Source organism: Bos mutus, chromosome 4 (assembly GCF_027580195.1).
Source record: "Bos mutus isolate GX-2022 chromosome 4, NWIPB_WYAK_1.1, whole genome shotgun sequence".
Taxonomy (NCBI): domain Eukaryota; kingdom Metazoa; phylum Chordata; class Mammalia; order Artiodactyla; family Bovidae; genus Bos; species Bos mutus.
The window spans coordinates 53,102,974-53,124,411 of NC_091620.1; the positions used below are offsets into that span (position 1 = coordinate 53,102,974).

General features: G+C 34.7%; 1 protein-coding gene across 2 annotated transcripts in view; it reads left to right on the top strand.

Moving 5' to 3' along the window:
* ZNRF2 (zinc and ring finger 2) overlaps nt 1–21,438 on the top strand; it is a 108,032-nt gene that overhangs the window by 66,399 nt on the left and 20,195 nt on the right. Inside the window, exons 3-5 of one of the 2 annotated variants that reach the window (XR_011463997.1) lie at nt 6,471–6,547; nt 15,198–15,303; nt 20,938–21,017. Coding sequence is in view for 1 of the 2 variants with exons in the window: in XM_005901411.3 (XP_005901473.2) it covers nt 15,198–15,303; nt 20,938–20,995 (164 nt within the window). In the remaining variant the exon portion in view is untranslated. Of the gene's footprint in view, nt 1–6,470; nt 6,548–15,197; nt 15,304–20,937; nt 21,018–21,438 lie in introns of those variants that run through there. The other variant, XM_005901411.3, reaches the window with a different exon arrangement.

The following is a 21,438-nucleotide window of genomic DNA, read 5'->3' on the forward strand; positions in this document are numbered from 1 at the left end:
GATAATACTTCTAGTACTTTATTTTAATGCTGGAGTATATTTGCTAGTATATGAGATATTGAAGAAGTTGTTACTTTTAAAAAATTTGTTCAAATATTCTATGTTTTGGGTGAATACCCTCTTGGATCAAAAGTTACTGAGTATTTTAAAATTCCCATGGTAAGGGCTTTTTCCCTGTAGTTTTGTTACTTGTTTTCTAGTTTTACTATATTGTGATCAGAGGATATTATCTTTACTGTTTCTTTTAGTTTATTAAGATTTTCTTTTTGTTGTTTAATATGCAGTCATTTGGGGGAAGTGTTTTGTATTTGTATTCAGTTTGAAAGGTCTTTTATATCCATCTTTTTCTTACTCTCTTTGTCATGGACTGAAGTGAGTTAAAGTCCTCTGCTGCTAGTATTTCTATTTCTGTCTGTTTTGTCTGTGCTTTTATGCTTTATGAATGCTAGTGCTATGTCTGTTATTCCTAACTAGAATAACTCTGTGCCATTTCACCTTTTACTGCTATAATGGTCCTTTGTCTCTTTTCACGCTTTTCTCATTATGTCCAACCTTGTCTGATGTTAAGATTGTAATTCTTTTTTTCTTTTAGTTTGTATTTGCCTGGTAAATGTTTTCTTGTCCTGTTACTTTCAACTTTTATCTTTTTGTTTTGAATATGCTTCATGTATACAGTGCAGGGTTAATTTCAGTCAGGATCTAATCTTTCCTTTTATTGTGTTGGTTTATTTCATTTACATGTATTAATAGGCTAGTTTTAGTTCTGTCATTATAATTTTATATACTTTGTTTTTCTGGCTCTTTAAAAATGTTTCACCAAATGGCCAGTTTTTCTTTGTTTCATATGCTTCTTCTTTTACTTAGGAAGAACCATTTTTCTTTTTTTAGAGAGTACTTTCATAAATATAATTGTATAAGTATTTTTAGATACTTTTAGACACTTTATTTCTTTTTATGAGCAATGATGAAATTAAATATATTTCCTTTCTCCTTTCTTACCTCCATATCCCAATTTTAATTATCTCTTTATCTTAATCTTTAAACTAATAAATATATTTATATATTTATTACTTCTGTATTAATTTAATTATATATTAAATACTTATTTGCCTTGTCCACTTCAAATGATACTTTTTTGTACCCAATTATTAGACAATAATTAACTTTTAATTTTTAGGTATATAATTTGTATATCATAATTCCCACATTTGTTTTAATCTTGTAGTTAAGTAGATTCACTTCTCGGTGCCAGTCCTTTTGCTTAAGCTTTTCCAGACATGTCTTGATTAGTTGAGGTTTATCCTCATATAAATCCTTTGAGAAGTCATGGGAAACAGTTCACTAGACTTCTTGTTTAACATTGCTTATCTGTGTTGTTTTTAAGTAACAGTTCAACTAGATATAAAATCTTTGGGTTATGCTTCCTTTACTTGAGGATATTATAAACATTCTTCCAGCCTTATAGTGTAAAGTGCTACTCTGGAGAAGTCTAAGACCAACCCGATTTCACCTCTTTTTTAGAGTTGACATTCTTTTTACCAAGGTGCCTAAAGAATTCCACTTTTTATGACAAAAATACAGTAGAGTATATATTAAATAGCACTGATTTTTCATGATTAGTTCTTTCTAGGATTCAGTATGCCCTTAAGTATATAGACCTAGATCTAGTTTTGTTTCTGTGATGTTTTCTTGAGTTTTATTTTTTACTATAGGTATGTGATGGGATCTCCTTTTTTTGTCTCCCATAGGTAATTATTAAAGCTCTTTTCATTTCCAGTTTATTCTCACTTTTGTCCCCTTGTGGTCCTGTGATATCAGGAACGTCGTTTTTTTCTTGTGCTCCATTTTTTTCTAGTTTCAACTTCATTTTGTGGTAGGTTTTTCCCTCTTTTTCATCTTCACTCCTCAACTGTTATATCTTGACATGTGTTCTAGGACAGTTGTTTCCCTATCTTTCCCTGTTTTTTTTTTTTTTTAATTTATGGTAAATAAGTTGATTTTTTTGAAGCTAGATAAATATTATATGATGTACCGTTCAGCACACATACGTTTACATTATAGCTGGTGGTTCTTCCTTGTCTTCTCTGGATTGGTCGAGTTCCTTCCCTTTCTTCCAAATTAATTCAGAACTTTCACTATAAATCTTTGATTCTTTGTTGGTTACCTAACTTTAATATATATATAGTTAAACATATACTTCTGTTTTATTCTATCAAAATTAGGAGTTTTCTTTGTGCTCATCTACCTAATACATTATTCTTGCTCACTTTCCTGTCTCCTACTCACCTTCCCCTCTATCTCCAACTCTTGGGTATTATGGAATAATTTTGACTTTATATCCTATATTACATATTAAGTTTGCACTGGCAGGATCTTGCTTCTGTTTCAAAAACCCTTTGTTATGTTGCAGTTTCAGTAATTTCCTTAGTCTTTGGTGGATGATATACTTAATGAGCTGTTGGGTTTGCAGGTGTTTCTTGTTTGGTTTCACATATGATTACTATCTTAGCTAAATATAGGATATTTTAATTTTTTCCCCTTTAAGTCTGTAAAATTGTAGTATTCTTTTATTCCCAGTATTACAGATGTGAGGTCTTGCTGGGTCTCATTTTTCTTTCATCTTAATTTGCCTGTTCTTTCCATTTAGAAGCTTACAGATTAATTTCTTTTTTTTTGAAGGTTGAAACTTCTCTTTTTGTTCCCAGGATGCATCTATCTAAGTGTTTTTTCACTGTGCTCCCATCTCTAATTGAGACTTTATAAGACTTTTCAGTCTAGAAATGCAGATCTTTAGTCAGCTTGGGGATTATTTTCTTCTAGTATTTCTTTGATTGTTATTTCTTTCTCTGTTCCTTTTTCTCTTCCTGTGATTCCTATAATTTCAATACAAGAGCTCCTGGATTTATCCTCTCTTATGTCTTTGTTAATGATTTTTGTTTTTTATTTACATGATATTTATTCTAGATTACTGACTTAGTTTTCTGCACTGACCTTCCTTTTCCCTTCCTCTAAAGTATTAATCCTTCTAGGAACTTCTCCTTTTAGAGTCACCATCTCCCTTACTTCCATTCATTCGTTCGTTCTGACTTTATGGTAAGTGTCTATTTCAGTTTTTTAGCTTGGTTCACCTTCATTCACATTGTTGTGTGTACTTAGTTTATGACTTTTCTCTGTTGTGTAATGTTAGCACACATACAGATCACACTTACTTGTTTCTCAAATAGAAGAGGATAGAAAGCAAGATACTTTCCTCTTGTGAACCTTGTGGTCATAAGCTTGGTGCACACTAGCCCTTTTTGTTTAAAACTGTGAAAACTGTAGAGTTTTGTTTAGAACTGTTTCCTTGTTCTTGGGTGCAGAGAGAGTTCTAGCCTCAGCCCAGCTCAGTAGCTTCTTTCTGTGAGTAGTACTCTCACCATCAGAGCAGCCTTCTCCCCTTGTTCTAATGGGCTTCGCTCAGGTACTGAAGTTGCCTTGGGCGGCTGAAGGATTGGTAAAATTTGAGCAGAAAGAAATAAACCTCTTTCAGAATCAGTGTGTTTCCCCTCTCCTTAAAACAATTTTTTGAAGAAAGCATTTTACATTTGCCCTTTGTTGATTTTCATGAGGTTTCATTACATGAATTTTCAGATGAATCTAGATTTAGTTTCTCCAGGGTTTTTCTCACAGGGTGTTTTTTTTTCTTAAGTAATTTAGTCGCAATATTTAGTCATTTAGTAGCAGAGTGTAAGGGGATCAAGAAAGAACTCTGAGTTGTTAGTATTGCATGACTGTTGTTGTGAGAAATACTGGTTCTCACTTTCCTTTTCCCTCCAGGTACATGTGAGTTTCACACTTTGCTTTATTATCCTGGTGGAATGGACATTTAAAATATCTCTCCTGTGTATACATAGTACTTATAACTCTTTACCCATAATTTTAATCAACTTATTATTATTTATTGGCAAACTCTTCATATATTAGTGCTCTCTGGTTGATTGGCTGATAGGAACCACTTGAATAAAGAAGTCAGTACACTTAAAAAAAGTCTGAGCTCAGCTGAGTCACCAGACTGCAAACTAAGTGCCCGAGTCACCAAAACTCCAGCCCTCTGACTTTGCGGTGTTTTCTCTCTCCATTGGTTCATTTGTTGCTTGGTGCTTTCTTTAGTCTTCTGAGATCTTCTGTTTTCTTAGCTGTTCAGAAAATATTTTTCAAGCAGTAACTGCAAAACACCATGCTACCTGCTGGAGTAAGCAGAATCTACAAGGTTCCCTTCCTCATGGAATGTATTGTTTCTTGAATACAGAGATTGCAAAGTATTGGCCACCTCTGGCTCAAAGACTCTATTTTTGTTTGTTTGTATCAAAAATGTTGGGCCAATGAAAAATAAAACAAATGAAAACAAACAAACCAAGGAACTTCCCTGGCAGTCTAGTGGTTAAGACTCTACCTTCTAATTCCTTCCTCCTCATAGACTCAGGAGGAAGCAGAAGGGAAGGAGCATCACACTCCAGCCTCAGTTAATAAAAGCACTACATACACATACACACTGTAACACTCATTCTCAAATTCATTCTAACAAAATGATAGATATATTCCTACTTCATAAATCTGATAATAGTTCTGACATAATGTGTTTTGTTATATGCCATTTGAGTTGACATTTTTCAGTTTCAATATGATAGTAAATGGAATTTTGTTTAATATTGCCAACATTTAGAGTTAAGCATTTTTACATTAGCTCTTCGATTTTTAATGATCAATATTAAAGAGTGTGTGAGATATAACTATTAAAACTTCCAATTTATTTGAAGAAAACGAAGCTCAAAGAATTTTGTGTGTTGTCCAAAGTTCAGGTCTTCCATTTGCGTTCTCATTAGATCTCCATAATACTCTTAAGAGACCTGTCTAGCAGCCTTCATCATTTCTTTCAGTTGGAGATAACAAGCTCAGAGGAAGAGTCCCTCCTCAGTAGTCCTATAGCTAGTATTCAGAACATACCTGTTCCTTGCCAGGTACAATTCTAGACATTTAACAGGTATTTTTAAATTCTTACCATTGCCCTATGAAGTAGGTACTTTTATCCCCATTATGTACCTAGATCTGTTGCAGTGTTGGAATTTTATTTTATTTAATTCCTATCACTGCCCTGTGAAGTAGGTATTGTTATCCCCATTATTCCTAGATCCATTGCAGAGTTGGGATTTGAATTCAGAACTGTCTATAACATTTTTAAAATTTGCTACATTATATTACTCAGATTGTTTGACTTCTGTGTAAATTGCCATTAAAGACTACTTTATAATTGAATACATTAATATAATTTGAAAGTATACAATCATAAATTAAGTCTGAAAATCAGCTTTTTTGTTTTTTTTAGGACTGATGGTTTTTTCTTTGCATTGATGCAAAGCAAAAATGAACTTGAAACTTTAGTTCAAAGTGTATTTTATTCTGTTTTTATATATTTAGCAGTTTTTTTCTTTTCTGTGTTTTTTTTTTTTTTCCCTTTTTTAATGTGGACAACTCATTTATGTGATCTGAAGAGAAACCAGGGTATTAATGTGGACAACTCATTTAAGTAAACATTTATTTGGAGTTAGCAAATCAGCCATTTGTGATAGAGAGTAAAGGAAAGTCATCTTAATTTGATATGAAAATTGGGAAGTAATTTGGTAATTTAGAAATTTCTTAGATGACTTGTAAAACTTCTTATAGCTTATTAGGTATGTGGTTTTATAGAATACTTAATCCTGAGCTTTTTCCTAGGCAAGTTAGAAACAAAAATGCCCAAGAAAACTGAATTTATAAGTATTTAATTAGTTACTGTTGTTTTTGTCTATTTCACTTTTTAGAGTATATAGTTTGGGTTCTGTTTTATTTTGCTTATATTTGCTTGGACAAGGATCCAAATGTCAATTTCCAGAAAATCCCAAGAGTATACATTTTTCCAAGTCATCAGAAGAGTTGCATATTCTGTCTCTCGAAGAATAGTCTTGATTTTAAAGTAAGTTTCTAACAATGCAAATGAAAAGCGACTAGGTGTTCAGTCATTTCTCAGTTATATTTAAAGAAAGCATTGACATTTATGTCAATGGCATGTAGGCAGAGGAAGCCAGCAATTGCTCCTTGAACCAGAAAAATAAATTTCTAAAAAGGATAAAAGTTGACCCTGACCACAAATTTTGAGTTTTAGACAGTTTAGTGAAGGTTACTCCCATGTTTTTATTGATATATTAATTTTACACTGAAAATGACTGTTTCCCTTTGTTAAATATAATTTCTAATTCCCTTTATGGTATTTGAGTACAGTAATAGCTCATGGATCTATAATCTAGAATGTTAATGTTAACATCTTCAAAATCCATTAGATATAACTTTATATCTGAAAGTACTTATTAATAAACCCTGTGAGCCCCAGTTTTTCATTCTTTGAGTAATTGCTTCTTACTAATGTTGTGAATTTTTTTAATTCTTGATTTTTCTAGGGATTATTTCACATTTCAGCTGCTTTTGTTTTCTACTGCTATCATTGAGGGTTCAAGAACAAAAAATAAGTCTTCAGGTAAAATGCCTGATCCATAATAGTGCTTGGCATTGTATTTTGCTGAAAAGATCATATACCTTTGGATGCTTGATCTGAAAATAAAGTTGTGATGATTATAACTTTTTCGCATGGAGTTTTGTTGGCTGGCTCTAACAAATTTGGTCTTATTTGTTGTTTTTTTTCCCCCTCCCCCAAAGGATTTTGGCTGTGTGCTGTTTTTCATGTTGTCTTGATCTGCAATAACTATATGGATATGTGCTTGTACTTGCTACATATTTTAATTTTGCATATTTGGCTGCTTGAATTTTAAATAATTTCTTTGGGCAATGCAAATTAAGAGCTTGAGGCTATAAGTAAAATAACAATTTACAGAAAATTTTAGTTTATAAATGTATGTTCCTTGTCTACTATATTGAAATACATAGGTTTCATATTTTGCACTGGCCACATTTAAAGTGCTATTTTCAGGTCATATGTGGCCAGCAGCTACTGCTTTGGACAACATAGATAAAAGACTGTTTTTGTCATCATAGAAAGTTATATTGGACAGAGCTGGTTTTCTATTCTATAAAGAAAGAAAATAGTAAAGTGTAAGCTCATTTCAGATAACAGTTTTTATGGCAGTTTATTAACTCCAGAAGATAAAGCATATGATCAGTCTTGAGCATGCTTCCTCTAATCTAAATAGGTAGCCATAGTACTTCTAACCTAAAGTTGTCTAACATAGTTTGCTTCTGTATTTATACTCTTAAAGTGAAATTGTTTCTTGTATCAAAATTGATGAAGTTGTAAAAAGGCCAAATAGCCTAAATTTGAATCCTGACCCCAGGACTTACTAGTTTAGTAACTTCTGGTAAATTAATTTATTTGAGCCTCATCTGTAAAATGGAGGTAATTTTAATTACCTAATAGGATTAATAAAAGACTTAAATATGTCTAAAAACATGTAATAAAGTAGACATTTATAGTACTTTCAAATATAGAATGAAACCAAGACATTTAAAAATTAATTAGGCAATATTGTTTGTATGGAGTTGTCCCCAGCATGGAGTTTTAAAAGGTCTCTAGAAATGACTAGGTCTAGAGTATCTGTTAGAAGTTTCTGTTGGCCATGGGATTATTTATGACATTTTATAAAATTGAAACAACTAGGATACCAGAATGGGGAGAAAAAGAAAAATGACCAACTTTGTTTTTGGAGAAGTCCATTAAGTTTTTTCTGATAATATTTTATATAGTGTTTTTATAACTTAAAAGTTTTATGTAAGATTCTTTAAAGATTCATCTCTATAATACTTTGGATACCCAAAAGGAAACTCAAGGTTGACCAACATTTTGGAGGTTATGTACCTAATAGTGAGAATGGAAATTCATATTATTTGCAACTTTAAGTCAATGTTCTTTCTACTTCAACATGGTGTTTCCTTGATAGCAATTGTTTTTCTGAAGCAGTTGTACATTTCAGAACTCTGGGGATGGGGCCCAGGTATATATAATCCTTTTTTTTTTTTTTCTGTGTTGAGACAGAATACAAACCCAAGTAATTTTGGTGCCCACTTCTTGATAAAAATCATTGCTGTCTTCCCAGTTTAATTCTTCTTTTCCAGTATCAGTATCTCTATCTCTGTATCAGTATCTCTAAATTAATGCACAGACCATGTGAATAAATCAAAGAATTTGACTGAAAAGCAGTACACTGACTCTAGATGTTAGGTTGGACATTGACAACACTTTTGAAAAAGCAACATAAATTTAGTTTCTTGTTCACAATCTTGAGTATCTCTCCCCTGATCAGTGCTGTGGAGAGGGGGATTACACAAGCAAACCATGGTAGTTGAGTCTGTGTTCCCTTCTCTGCTTTTCTCATTTTAATTTTGGTTGGTTAGTCGTCTGCCCTTAAGATATTCTAGTCCTAAAACATTGATTCCTTATTTTTTGAGATGGTTTTTTCATGACTGTTTTCAGTTGACTGGTTAAAGACTTTTAATAATCTTTTCCCAGCTTTCTTAAAGGCACTTCAGTCTCCTGGATTTAGTAGTATTTCTAGGCTCTAGTTAACTCTGCATGTGTCTCATTGCTAAGCTGAAAAATTCTCTTTTAATGAAAATTCTCTTTCAATGAAGTGAAGTCACTGGGTCGTGTCCAACTCTCTGCAACCCTGTGGACTGTAGCCCACCAGGCTTCTCCGTCCATGGGATTCTCCAGGCAAGGAATACTGGAGTGGGTTGCCATATCCTTCTCCAGGGGATCTTCCCAACCCAGGGATTGAACCCAGGTCTCCCTCATTGCAGGCAGACGCTTTAACCTCTGAGACACCAGGGAAGCCCTTTAATGAAAATAGAATGTCATAATGGGGTAGGAGAGGGAATACTGTGGAAAACCTCTAGATGTTGCATAGTGAATTTTCAAAAATAAAAAATGCCTTCAAATATATAAAGACAGATTCTATTGGAAATAAGTCTTTTGAATTTGAAAATTAAGTATTTGTTACTTGAGGCAGTAACTGTGAGGTTTTGCAGTGAGAGTGAACTCAGAGTGACTTATCAAAATGCAGTTGACCAGTGGCTGTAATATGTTAACAGCTTTTAATTTTCTGAGCAGGTATCATTTCATTAGAAGCCATTTACATTGGATATTGGGCTGCTTCTGCATTGAAATTAATGTGTTTGGAATGTTCTTGTATGTACAGGTGTACCTTTCTTAACATAGAGAATACAGTTCTGCATATTTTTTATACTTGGGCTTAGAGACCTTGTGATTAAAATGACTGATGTTAATATGTCATTCTAGATTAAAGTAAAAAGATTTTTTTAACTTAGTAACTGCAAAGCATATCATCATATTCTTAAAATATATATTATTCTGTTAATGATATGAATATTGGATTTGTCTTTGTTGTACTGTAAATAAATTTTCTTGTAAGCAGGATAGCCAAGGCCTTTCAAGATACTAAACTTTTCCCAACTCAAAGATTTTTAATACCTATTGCAATTAATGAGAGTTGGTAGTCATAGGTCCACATAAAAGTATTGTAAGACATTTATATTTGTGTGAACAGTGAATTTGGAAGCTTGCAGCTAGTGGATTTCTACTTACTTTTATTTGGTGCTGAGAATATGTTACAGAGATTTAGATGGAAAAAATGTGGCAATACAGTTTATTTTTCAAAAGCTGGTCTAATTTATGTTAATTGAGTTTTTGGTTCATTTATACTTAAATCTAGATGTGTGGTTAATGTATTCTAGAAGGTAGAAAATTTTACACCTAGTCCATCAAATCTAAGACATACTTTTAAAAAATAAATTGTAAAGTTCTGAAAAAGGTATATCTTAAAATTGATTTATATCACAGTTTAGTGGGAGCATTTTTTACTCAGTGAAATATAAAACCCATGGTGCATTTTATATAATGTCTTAGGCTTAATAAAAATAAATGGTTAATTTTTTGAAGTTAGTTGTGAGACGTAGATTCATTTTATGACATGGTTATCCCTGTGGTGGAAAAAAAAAAATCTAAGTGGTGAGAATATACATTCATTTGGAATTATACAATTGTACAGTGATCTTCTAGTATTTCCTTCAGATCTTTTTCTCTTTGTTTTCATTGCTATCATCTTCATATCAAATGGCAAAACTAAAAAACTTAGTAACAAGTTTGATGTCCTTTTACTCAAGGGAAAACAGTCCATAGACTGGGATCTACAATGCCTAGCAAGCACCTCCTCAGGGAATTTAGGGTAAGAGTGACTTTTATGGGGTCTTAAAAGAGGCACTGCAGAAACAGGACATGATTGGCTAGAAAGATGGGAGTTTCCTTTTAAAACTAGGAGGTCCTGTTTTCTAGGACAAGGTAGGCTGTAGCTAAAGCTGAATTGGACAATTGTGGTTGATGTTGGGTTTCTTGAGAGTGAGGTAATTTCTATGGTGCAGGATGACTTAACGTATAGGTTTGTGATGTCGTCTGAGCCACTGGCCTGACTTTTGTGAGTTTTGATATAGCAGTTAACATTAACTGAGTGCTTTCCATTAAACTGGTTCTCTGTTTGTGGGAAGCTATTCAGAACAATAAAGGAAAAATAGAGATCAAGAGGAGGAGCAAAGAATTGGGGTTGCAGTTGAGGACAGGGTAGTGGTTAGGACTTCCAGGCTCAAGAAGGAAACTTGAGAAGACTCTCGTTCAGTCGCCATGTTATGGGCAACTCTTAGAAACCCCATGAACTGTAGCATACCAGGCTTCTCTGTCCTCTGCTATCTCCCAGAGTTTGCTCACATTCATGTCCATTGAGTCAATGATACCACCATCTCATCCTCTGCTGCCCCTTTCTCCTTTTGCCTTCAGTCTTTCCCAGCATCAGGGTCTTTTCCAGTGAGTCAACTCTTCATGTCACGTGGCTGAAGTATTGGAGCTTCAGTGTCAGTCCTTCCAGTGAATATTCAGGACTGATTTCCTTTAGGATTGACTGGTTTGATCTCCTTGAAGTCCAAGGGACTCTCAAGAGTCTTCTCCAGCACCACAGTTCAGAAGCATCAATTCTTCAGTGCTTAGCCTTCTTTATGGTGCAACTGTCACATCTGTGCATGACTACTGGAAAAGCCATAGCTTTGATTATATGGACCTTAGTCAGCAAAGTGATATCTCTACTCTTTAATACACTGTCTAGTTTTGTCATACCTTTGGGCTTCCCTGATGGCTCAGATGGTAAAGAATCTGCCTGCGATGCAGGAGGCCCGGCTTCGATCCCTGAGTTGGGACGATTTCCTGGAGAAGGAAATGGCAACCCACTCCAGTATTCTTGCCTAGAGAATCCCATGGACAGAGAAGCCTGGCGGGCTACAGTCCATGGGGTTGCAAAAGAGTCAGACAAGACTGAGCAACTAACACTTTCACTTTTCTTCCAAAGAGCAAACGTCTTTTATTTTCATGGCTGCAGTCACCATCCGCAGTGATTTTAGAGCCCAAGAAAATAAAATCTGTCACTGCTTCTACTTTTTCCCCTTTTATTTGCCTTGAAGTGATGGGAACAGATGCCATGGTTTTAGTTTTTTTAATGTTGAGTTTTAAGCCCGCTTTTTCACTCTTCTCTTTCACCCTCAAGAGGCTCTTTATTTCCTTTTCACTGTCTGCCATTAGAGTGATATCATCTGCATATCTGAGGTTGTTGATATTTCTCCCACAGTCTTGATCCCAGCTTGTGCTTTATCCAGCCTGGCATCTTGTATGATGTACTCTGCATATGTTAAAATAGGCAGGGTGACAGGATACAGCCTTGACATAGTCCTTTTCCAATTTTGAACCAGTGAGTTGTTCCATCACGGTTCTGACTGTTGCTTCTTGACCTACACAGATTTCTCCGGAGACAGGTAAGGTGGACTGGTATTCTCGTCTTTAAGAATTTTGTGCAGTTTTTGTGATCCACACAGTCAAAAGCTTTAGTGTAGTCAATGAAGCAGAAGTAAATGTTTTTCTGGAACTGCTGAATATCTGGAAGTTCCCGGTTCACATACTGCTGAAGCCTAGCTTGAAGGATTTGGAGCATAACCTTGCTTGCGTATGAAATGAGCTAAATTGCATGGTAGTTTGAACATTCTTTGGCCTTGAATGTAAACTGACACTTTTCCAGCCCTGTAGCCACTGCTGAGTTTTCCAAATTTGCTGACATATTGAATGCAGCACTTTCACAGCATCATCTTTTAGGATTTTAAATAGCTCAACTGGAATTCTGTCACCTCCACTAAATTTGTTTGTAGTAGTGCTTCCTAAAGGCTCACTTGATGTCACACTCCAGTGTGTCCAGCTCTACGTGAGTGACCACACCATCGTAGTTTTTCAGGTCATTAAGGCCTTTTTTGTATAGTTCTTTGTATTCTTGCCACCTCTTCTTAATCTCTTAGGTCCCTGCATCTGTTAGGTCCTTGCCATTTCTGTCCATTGCATGAAATGTTCCTTGTTATCGCCAGTTTTCTTGAAGAGGTCTCTAGTCTTTCCCATTCTATTATTTTCTTCTATTTCTTTGCATAGTTCATGTAAGAAGGCCTTCTTATCTCTCCTTGCTATTGTCCGAAACTCTGAATTCAGTTGGGTATGTCTTTCCCTTTCTCCCTTACTTTTCACTTTTCTTCTTTCCTCAGCTGTTTGTAAAGTCTCCTCAGACAACCATTTTGCCTTCTTGCATTTCTTTTTCTTTGGGATGGTTTTGGTCACCCCCTTCTGTACAGTGTTAAAATGTCTGTCCATAGTTCTTCAGTCACTGTCTGCCGGATCTAATCCCTTGAATCTGTTTGTCACTTCCACTGTATAATCATAAGGGATTTGATGTTTGTCATATTTGAATGACAGTGGTTTTCCCACTTTCTTCAGTTTAAGTCTGAATTTTGCAATAAGAAGCTCATGATCTGAGCCACGGTCAGCTCCATCTTGTTTTAGTTGACTGTAAAGTGCTTTTCCGTCTTTGACTGCAAAGAACATAGTCTGATTTCGGTATTGACAATTCAGTCAATGATTCGGTGTAGAATCATCTCTTCTGTTGTTGGAAAAGGGTGTTTGTTGTGACCAGCGTGTTCTCTTGACAAAACTGTTAGCCTTTGCCCTGTTTCGTTTTGTCCTCCAAGGCAAAACATGCCTGTTGTTCTGGATATCTCTTGACTTCATATATTTGCGTTCCAGTCCCTGATGATGAAAAGGACATCCTTTTTTTGGTGTTAGTTCCAGAAGGTGTTGCGGGTCTTTATAGGTGGGTGGTAATCAGCATTTTCCCCAGTTTACCCAGTTCCACTTGCGGAAAACTTTTTCTGGTTAAATCTTTGATGTGATGTATTAGCTTGTGAGCTACCCAATAGTTAGCTAAAATTGCCTCAGTCGTATTCCCTAAATTCTGAGAGCGTAGACCTTCTTACCAAGGCCCTTCCTTTTGCTGTGGAAGTTGCCCTGTTGCCCTCTGTAGCCTAATGGGTAAATAATCTACTGATACCTTCCTTTCTACAGACCAAATAGAGCGGTATTTCCTCTTAATGTGCTGTCTCAAAATGAATCACTGAAGGGGAAACTATTTACAGAATGGATTTTTCTAAAAGGAACTATTAGGAAACTTACCTACCTTGGTCTATGTTTAAGCATTAGGGAGAGATTAATGCAGCTTTTCCCTTTTAGCTTGTTTGAGTTTTATTTCCAAAGCAGTAATTTATCTATTTGTGATACAAATTTATATTGCATGTTCCTGCTTTTGCTTTGTGTTCTCTAAACTTATTAAGTTTCTCCATATTAAAAGTAATGGCATGTTTTAGTTATTCCTTGTTTAAAAAGAGTCACAAAGCATATACTAAGATATTTTTAGGCAGGATCCTTTCAAAAATTAAAATTTAATGTTAAAATATCAGTTAAATTTTCAGTATAAAACATAAATTGAGAAAACCTTGGTGGGTTTTTTTGTTTGCTTTTCTTTTTCTTTTTTTCAAAGGGAAATTTTGCTTCATAAAGGGTTTCACTACAGTAATATTTGTGTTTAAAATACCCTGCAGGGCCTTTTTCAAGTGAGTCTAATTGGTGTCTGGGATAAACTTTGGATAGTTGCAGAAAAGGATTAAGAATTGTTGAGCCCAGTGTCTGAAATCCTCATTTCTAAAAGTCCCTTTCAGAATCTACACAGAAGCTTGGATTTCCCTCGTTTTTTATGTTCTTGAATTAAGCATATTTTTTTAAAGTCCTGTATTTGAGATGATTTCTTTAACTTATGCAATTTTGTTACTTTAGAATTTTAAAAATTATAATAGTATTTTAATGTCTTTTCTGCCATGTTACACTGTCTGTACTTTTTTGACCTAGCTTGGTGGTGGTTTAGTCTCTCGGTTGTGTCCAACTCTTTGTGACACCATAGACTGTAGCCTGTCAGGCTCCTCTCCTTTGTCCATGGGATTTCCTAGGCAAGAATACTGGAGTGGGTTGCCATTTCCTTCTCCAGGGGATCTTCCTGACTCAGGGATCATACCCAGATCTCCTGTGTTGCAGGCAGTCTCCTGCATTGCAGTCAGATTCCTTATTGACTGAACCACCAGGGAAGGACCTTTGCTGCTAAGTTGCTTCAGTCGTGTGCGACTCTGTGCAACCCCATAGACGGCAGCCCACCAGGCTCCCCTGTCCCTGGGATTCTCCAGGCAAGAACACTGGAGTAGGTTGCCATTTCCTTCTCCAATGCATGAAAGTGAAAAGTGAAAGTGAAGTCACTCAGTCGTGTCTGACTCTCAGCGACCCCATGGACTGCAGCCTGCCAGGCTCCTCCATCCATGGGATTTGCCAGGCAGTAGTACTGGAGTAGGTTGCCATTGCCTTCTCTGGAAGGATCTTTGGGCACGAGATTAATATTGGTTAGTAGGATGAATTCTAAATTACAAATAATGGACTTACTGATAAAATTTTATAGCAAAGTTGTTTGCAAGTTGGAAGATTGTATACTGTGTTTGTATTAACTGTAATGCCTCAGTGAAATCTAAATGAAATTGAGACACACTGTAAGTAAAGGTAAACGTTGTTTAGTGAATTACAAATAGTATTTCAAATATAGGTGCTGAATTTTATGTGCTTCTGACAAAAATATGCCAGACACGACTCTGTAGAAGTTAGGATTCACATAATTCTTTCAGTTCTATTGTCCTAAATGCATTTTCTTTTTTCTCAGAGGACGTACTGAGTAAAGATGCTGGGGAATGTGCAATATGCCTTGAAGAACTGCAGCAGGGAGATACTATAGCACGACTGCCTTGTCTATGTATATATCATAAAGGGTGAGTTTATCTTTATGTTAGCCAAATTGATATTAGACTAAAAGACCTTTCTCAAAGTTTCAAATTTTGTAATTAGGGCTGAAAGGTTTCTACTTCATTGAAACTCCCTTCCCCCATTTCTTTAAAAAAAAAAAAAAAAAGGCCTTTTTTCCCTTGGTAATAAAAATCTGTTTGCATCTCAAAGTCTACCATTTGTTAAGCATTTACTATTACCCAGGTATTGTCCATAGCTTCTTGAATAGGTTATCTTACGTAAGCCTTATAACAGTCCCGTTGTACCGTTGAGGAAGTAAGCTGGGGGGCATGGTCACATGGCTAGTGATAAATGAAAGAACTGAGATTCCAGCCATGTCTGTCTGACTCCAAAGCCCAGCTGGTTTCTGATAAAGTGTTGGTTTTAGGGCAACAAGGAAAATTTGATTTAAGATGATTTGAAGTAAATTACAAAAAGAACAGAAAACTATAACTTTAAAAGCAATAGTGGAAATAACTTGGAATTTTATTTAAAAGCAGGATGTGGAGGTTGGAGAAAATAGTAAATAATACCAAAACAAAGAGGCAAAAATAAATAAGTAATTATAATAAATTAATTACATCAGTAATTATAATAATATCAGTAATTATACTAAATCCAAATGGTCAAACTAACCAGGTGAAAACAAATCAAAAGGTTGGAATATCCTGTTGATGAGCAGCACACTTAAACATAAAGGATACAGAACAATATGGACATAAAGGGATAGAAGACTATATCCAGGCAAATGTTAAATAAATAAAACTGACAAAGCTAAATTAATATTGGACAAAATTAACTTTATTGAAAAAAGTATTACTGGTATTGTATGATGATCCATGAATGAAATTGCTCAGTCCTGTCCGACTCTTTGCGACGCCATGGACTGTAGCCCACCAGGCTCCTCCATGCATGGAATTTTCTATGCAAGAATACTGGAATGGGTTGCCATTTCCTTCTCCAGGGGATCTTCCCGACCTGGGGATCAAACCCGGGTCTCCCGCATTGTGGGCAGACACTTTACTGTCTGAGCCACCAGGGCATCCCTCCATTATCATTATCAATCCCTCCATATCATTGTATGATGATAATAGTATATAAAACTCCATTCTTTCTGTACCAAAGAACACAGTCTCAAAATATTTGTAGAATGGTCAGAAAAAATTGAGAAATCATCATGGTAATTGAAAATTTGATATACTTCTCATTGAGTCAAACAGGCATACACATAACTAGTTAAGACCTAGAAAACTTGAGCAGTACAGTGAACAGATTTGATCTCATGAGTATGAATGGATGTATCTACACTCAGCAATTGAGAGAATACATTTTCTTTTCAGGGACATACAAAACATTATAGAAATTGGTCATGTACTAGGCCACAAGGCAGGTAGGTCTTAGTAAACCACAAAAAGCTGGTACCATACAGAAAGCTGTTCTGTTCTCTGGGCACAGTTAGATGTCAACGACAAAAGATAAATGATCTTCACAAGTACTCTTAAGTAACTTATGGATCAAAGAAGAAATCATAATGGAACGTAGAAAATATTCTGAATAATAATGAACACCTTTCCAGCATTTTTTCTAGAGTGATCCTTGCAAGATTTGTGTTACTGTGGAAAGGAAGACTGGAAATCAATAGTCTAAGTTTTTACCTGAATTAGAAAATTGATAGCAGGATAAACACAAAGGAAACAAAGATCAGAGAAGAAGAAACTGAATGAAAAGATTACACACTAGAATAGAGACTAACAAAGTCAAAAGTAGATTCTTTGAAAAGAATAATAAAACAGGTTAGCCACTGGCAAGATTGTGTCTAGAAGGAAAAAATAAACAGTGTTGGAATGAAAAGGAAAACATAACTTTAGATATAACAGGAATTAAAATAGTTGGACAATTCTGTGCAAAATTTTATATTTTCACCTAAAAATTCTAAACAAAACAGGTAATTTCCTTAGAAATATTATATTGTCCAAAATGACTCAAAAAGAAATAGGAAATCCAAATAAACTAGTAACTATCCTAAGTAGTTGTTAAGACTAACCCCAAAAAGTAACAAATATTTTTTAAAAAGCCAAACCAAAAAACTAAAGACAGGCCTACCATGACAGTTTGACAACAAGTTTACCACATAGCCAAAACATCATATGGGCTTCCGTGATGGCTCAGTGGTAAAGAATCTGACTATAATGCAGGAGACGCAGATTCTATCCCTAGGTTGGGAAGTTCCCCTGCAGAAGGAAATGGCAACCCACTTTAGTATTTCTTGCCTGGAAAACCCCATGGACAGAGGAGTCTGGTGAGCTACAGTCCATGGGGTCACAAAGAGTCGAACATGACTTAGCAACCAAACAGCAACAACAAAACATTGTGTTAATAATCATAAATTCCTCCAAAAAGTAGATAATGATGGAGGGTTCTCCCACGTATTTTATGAGTATAGTATATACTTGATACCCATATCAGACAAGAACAGTATAAGAAAGAAAACTAAAAGACACTCTCATTTATGAACATAAATGCAAAATCTGAAAACATAGTAGCAAACCAAGTTCATCAGTATATATGTAAAATAAAGCCTCTTGACCAAATTGGATTTATGTTATTAATAGTAATGTGAAAACACTATATGATTAGAAAATTTATGTATATAATTTACCACATTAGCAAAGGAAGAGGACTGTATTAACTTAATAAACTATTTATTATTAATTTAAAAGCAAAAGCAAAAAATAAGTATTAGATAATATGTTAAAATTAATAAGAATTTAGGTTGTCTGATAGGAGCTCAACATATGAAATCAGTTGCATTCATATCCCAGTAAAAAAATATATAACTTTTTTTAGGATAATAACATTAATAGCAACAGAAACTGCAACAGGAATAAGATTTATTAAGAATAAATCTTACAAAAAGATATTCAAGATTTTAAAACATTCCTGGAAGATATTATAGGAGGTCTAAAATAAATACTTGAAAAAATAAATAAATAAAATAAATACGTGGCATATGATTTTGTGGATGGGAAAAGTCAGTATTGTAAAGATGTCACTGCACCCCAAATCTATGTAGTTAATACTATTTCAATCAAATCTCAACTAGTTTTTTCATATAACTTGACAAGTTGTTTCTTACATATATATGGACAAAAGAGCAAAGGGTCAAGAATAGTCAAGACAATCTAAAGAAGTAAGTGATGCTGGGTGGTGGTGATGGGGTACTTAGCCTATACAGATTCACTGTAAGACTCTTAATTAGGGTGGTGTGGAAAGAATATAGACAAGTAAGTGGAAAAGAATAGAGTCCATAAACACTCATACATATAAAATGGAGATTCAGCATTGCATGGAGGTAAAGAACATGGCCAATACTCCAATACTTGGTCACCTGATGTGAAGAACTGACTCATTGGAAAAAACCCTGATGCTGGGAAGATTGAAGGTAGGAGGAGAAGGGGGCGACAGAGGATGAGATGGTTGGATGGCATCATCGACTTGATGGATGTGAATTTGAGCAAGCTTCAGGAGTTGGTGATGGATAGGGAATCCTGGCGTGCTGCAGTCCATGGGGTCACAAAGAGTCAGACACGACTGAGCAACTGAACTGAAAGAACATGAACTGTTAAGAGTCAAGATTCCTAAAATTTGAATCCCAGCCCCTCTGCTAATTCATTGTATCATCTTGGTCAAGTTACTTTCTCTGCCTTAATCTGTAAAATGAAGCACTATTATTAACTTCGTAGAGTTAGTTGTGAGGTTTTAAATGAGTTATTTTTAGAAAGTGCTGGCAAATAATAGATGCTATATAAGTGTTTGTTTAACATGAATAAATGGAAAAATTGGTTTACCAAAGATGGTATTACAGTATAGTAAAGATAGTAAGGAATAAACTATTCATTGAATGGCACTGGAATCAATTAGTTACTGACATGAAAAAATAATTGAATCTGTATTTTACTTTTGAAATAAGAATTAATTCTAGATTAACTGCCTATGGAAACTAAAGTCTAAAATATTGGAAAGAATATAGAGAGATGTTCTTAACCTCATGGCAAGGAATTATTTTGGGGGCTAAGGTAACCTCTCCATAAAAAGTTAAAAGAAAAGTTGAAGAATTTGACTACATTAAAATTTAAAACTGTTTTTTGCATCATGATACTATAAAAAAGTAAAAAACTAAATGTCAGAGTGTTTTCAGTACATATAACGAAGGTTCGATATGTAAAGCGTGGAAGCAGCACTGTATGTTATTGTGGAATACGTACACATGGTTTGCTGGATCTTGGGAGGGGATATAATATTTTAAAGAACATGGGTTCATAGCAGTTAATCTAAGAAGGGGGGATTTTAAATGGCCTTCTTTGTCGAGATGAACTGAAATCACATGGTTATAAAATAGGAAGTACCCATTTTAGATCACAGAACTGTACATTCAGATGTACTGGGAATTGTTAACGCATCTGGCATATTTTGTTCACTTCTCAGTATTTTGTTGTTAAGAGGCATTCTGGTAGACCAGAAGTGAGTCAAACAGCAAGTTGAAAACAATGTTGTAAGTCAAATTGGGCATGTTTATTTAGACAGCAAAAGTTTTAATGGCAACAGAAATTGTTTTAAAATATTTGTAAGAATATCATGTGGATGGGATCTTTTACCTTCTTTCCTTTTAAATTTACCTATTGGTTTTACCTATGAAAACAACCTGTGAGGATAACTATTAATTTTGCCCTTCAGCGTATTAGTCAAGCCATCTGGCTTTGTGGCATATATTAATTTGCACTGTTAACTGTGAGAATGTTTGACGCTTTAAAAGCAAATCTGCTTGGGTAGTTTCCTAGCTGTTGGGCAAATTATTTAACCTTCTTAAGGCGTTGAGTTTATCGTTAGAACTTTCTGCATAGAACTTTCTGTTCTGTGTCTGTTTTATCTAGTAGAGTAGCCACTAGCCATGTGGTTGTTGAGCGCTTGAAATGTGGCTAGTGTGACTAAGCAAGTGGATTTTTCTTTAATTTTAATGAGCTTAAATAGCCATATGTGGCTCGTGGCTTACTGCATTGAACAAAGCAGATCTATAATGATAGTTATATATGCACCCTGATATTTAACTTCCTATAAACTTGTAAGATAGTTTATAAATGGATGATGGTATATTTATTTGTATCTGTACATGTATTGTTGGAAGAAAGCGATAGAATTAAGTTTTCAATACTCCCATATAGTCTTTTAAAATGTGATATATAGTATTGTCAAGAATTAAAGTTTAAAAGCTTGATCCGTGGTTGACATTTGCATAAATTTGAACAACTGTTTTGAAGACAGATATCTGTCCAGATTTGGCCTTTAACTTTGAATGTTGGTCAAGTGGTAGTTCTTCAGGTTCTTTTGGGAATGGTGGTTCTGTTTAAACCTTAAAGTACTTTATAGCATAATTTTGCAAAGATGTATTTCCTTCTTAGAATAATCAGAATGTAATAAAAATATCCTTTTATTTATGTCAAATATCGTTAAAAATCAAATTCTTTTTCTGTAGAGATATTAATGTCAAGAAGTAAGCATTTTTATTATAACTATTATATAGATAATTAAACGTGTTTCAATTTTTCTGTTTTTTACTTTTCTAGCTGCATAGATGAATGGTTTGAAGTAAATAGATCTTGCCCTGAGCACCCTTCAGATTAAGCATCAGCTTCCTGTCTTATAGGTAATTTTCCCTTTTTTAAAAAAAATTGCTTTTTAAACTGTTACCTGAGTCATCCATTCTCAACCACCGTTTTTATTCATTGATTTAGTCACTGAGGTGTGTATGTGTTCCAGACATCGTATTAGGCTGCTGTATAGAAAACTCGCATGAAAAGTTACAAAGAAACAATTTTCTTGATTTCCTGAAGAGAATCATGTATTAAGTAAACTCTAAAATTTTCGTACTTTAAGGCACTTTAACTTAGTTTATTGCTTTCAAAAACACCATGAACTACTATGCTGACCCCATTTTACCGATGAGAAACCCGAGGGTCAGAGTCATTAAGTTCCATGACATTAAGAAGCATGTTGTCCCAACAATCCAAGGTTATGTAGTTAGCAACAGAATCAAATTCCACACTCTCCTAACTTCCCAGGTATGT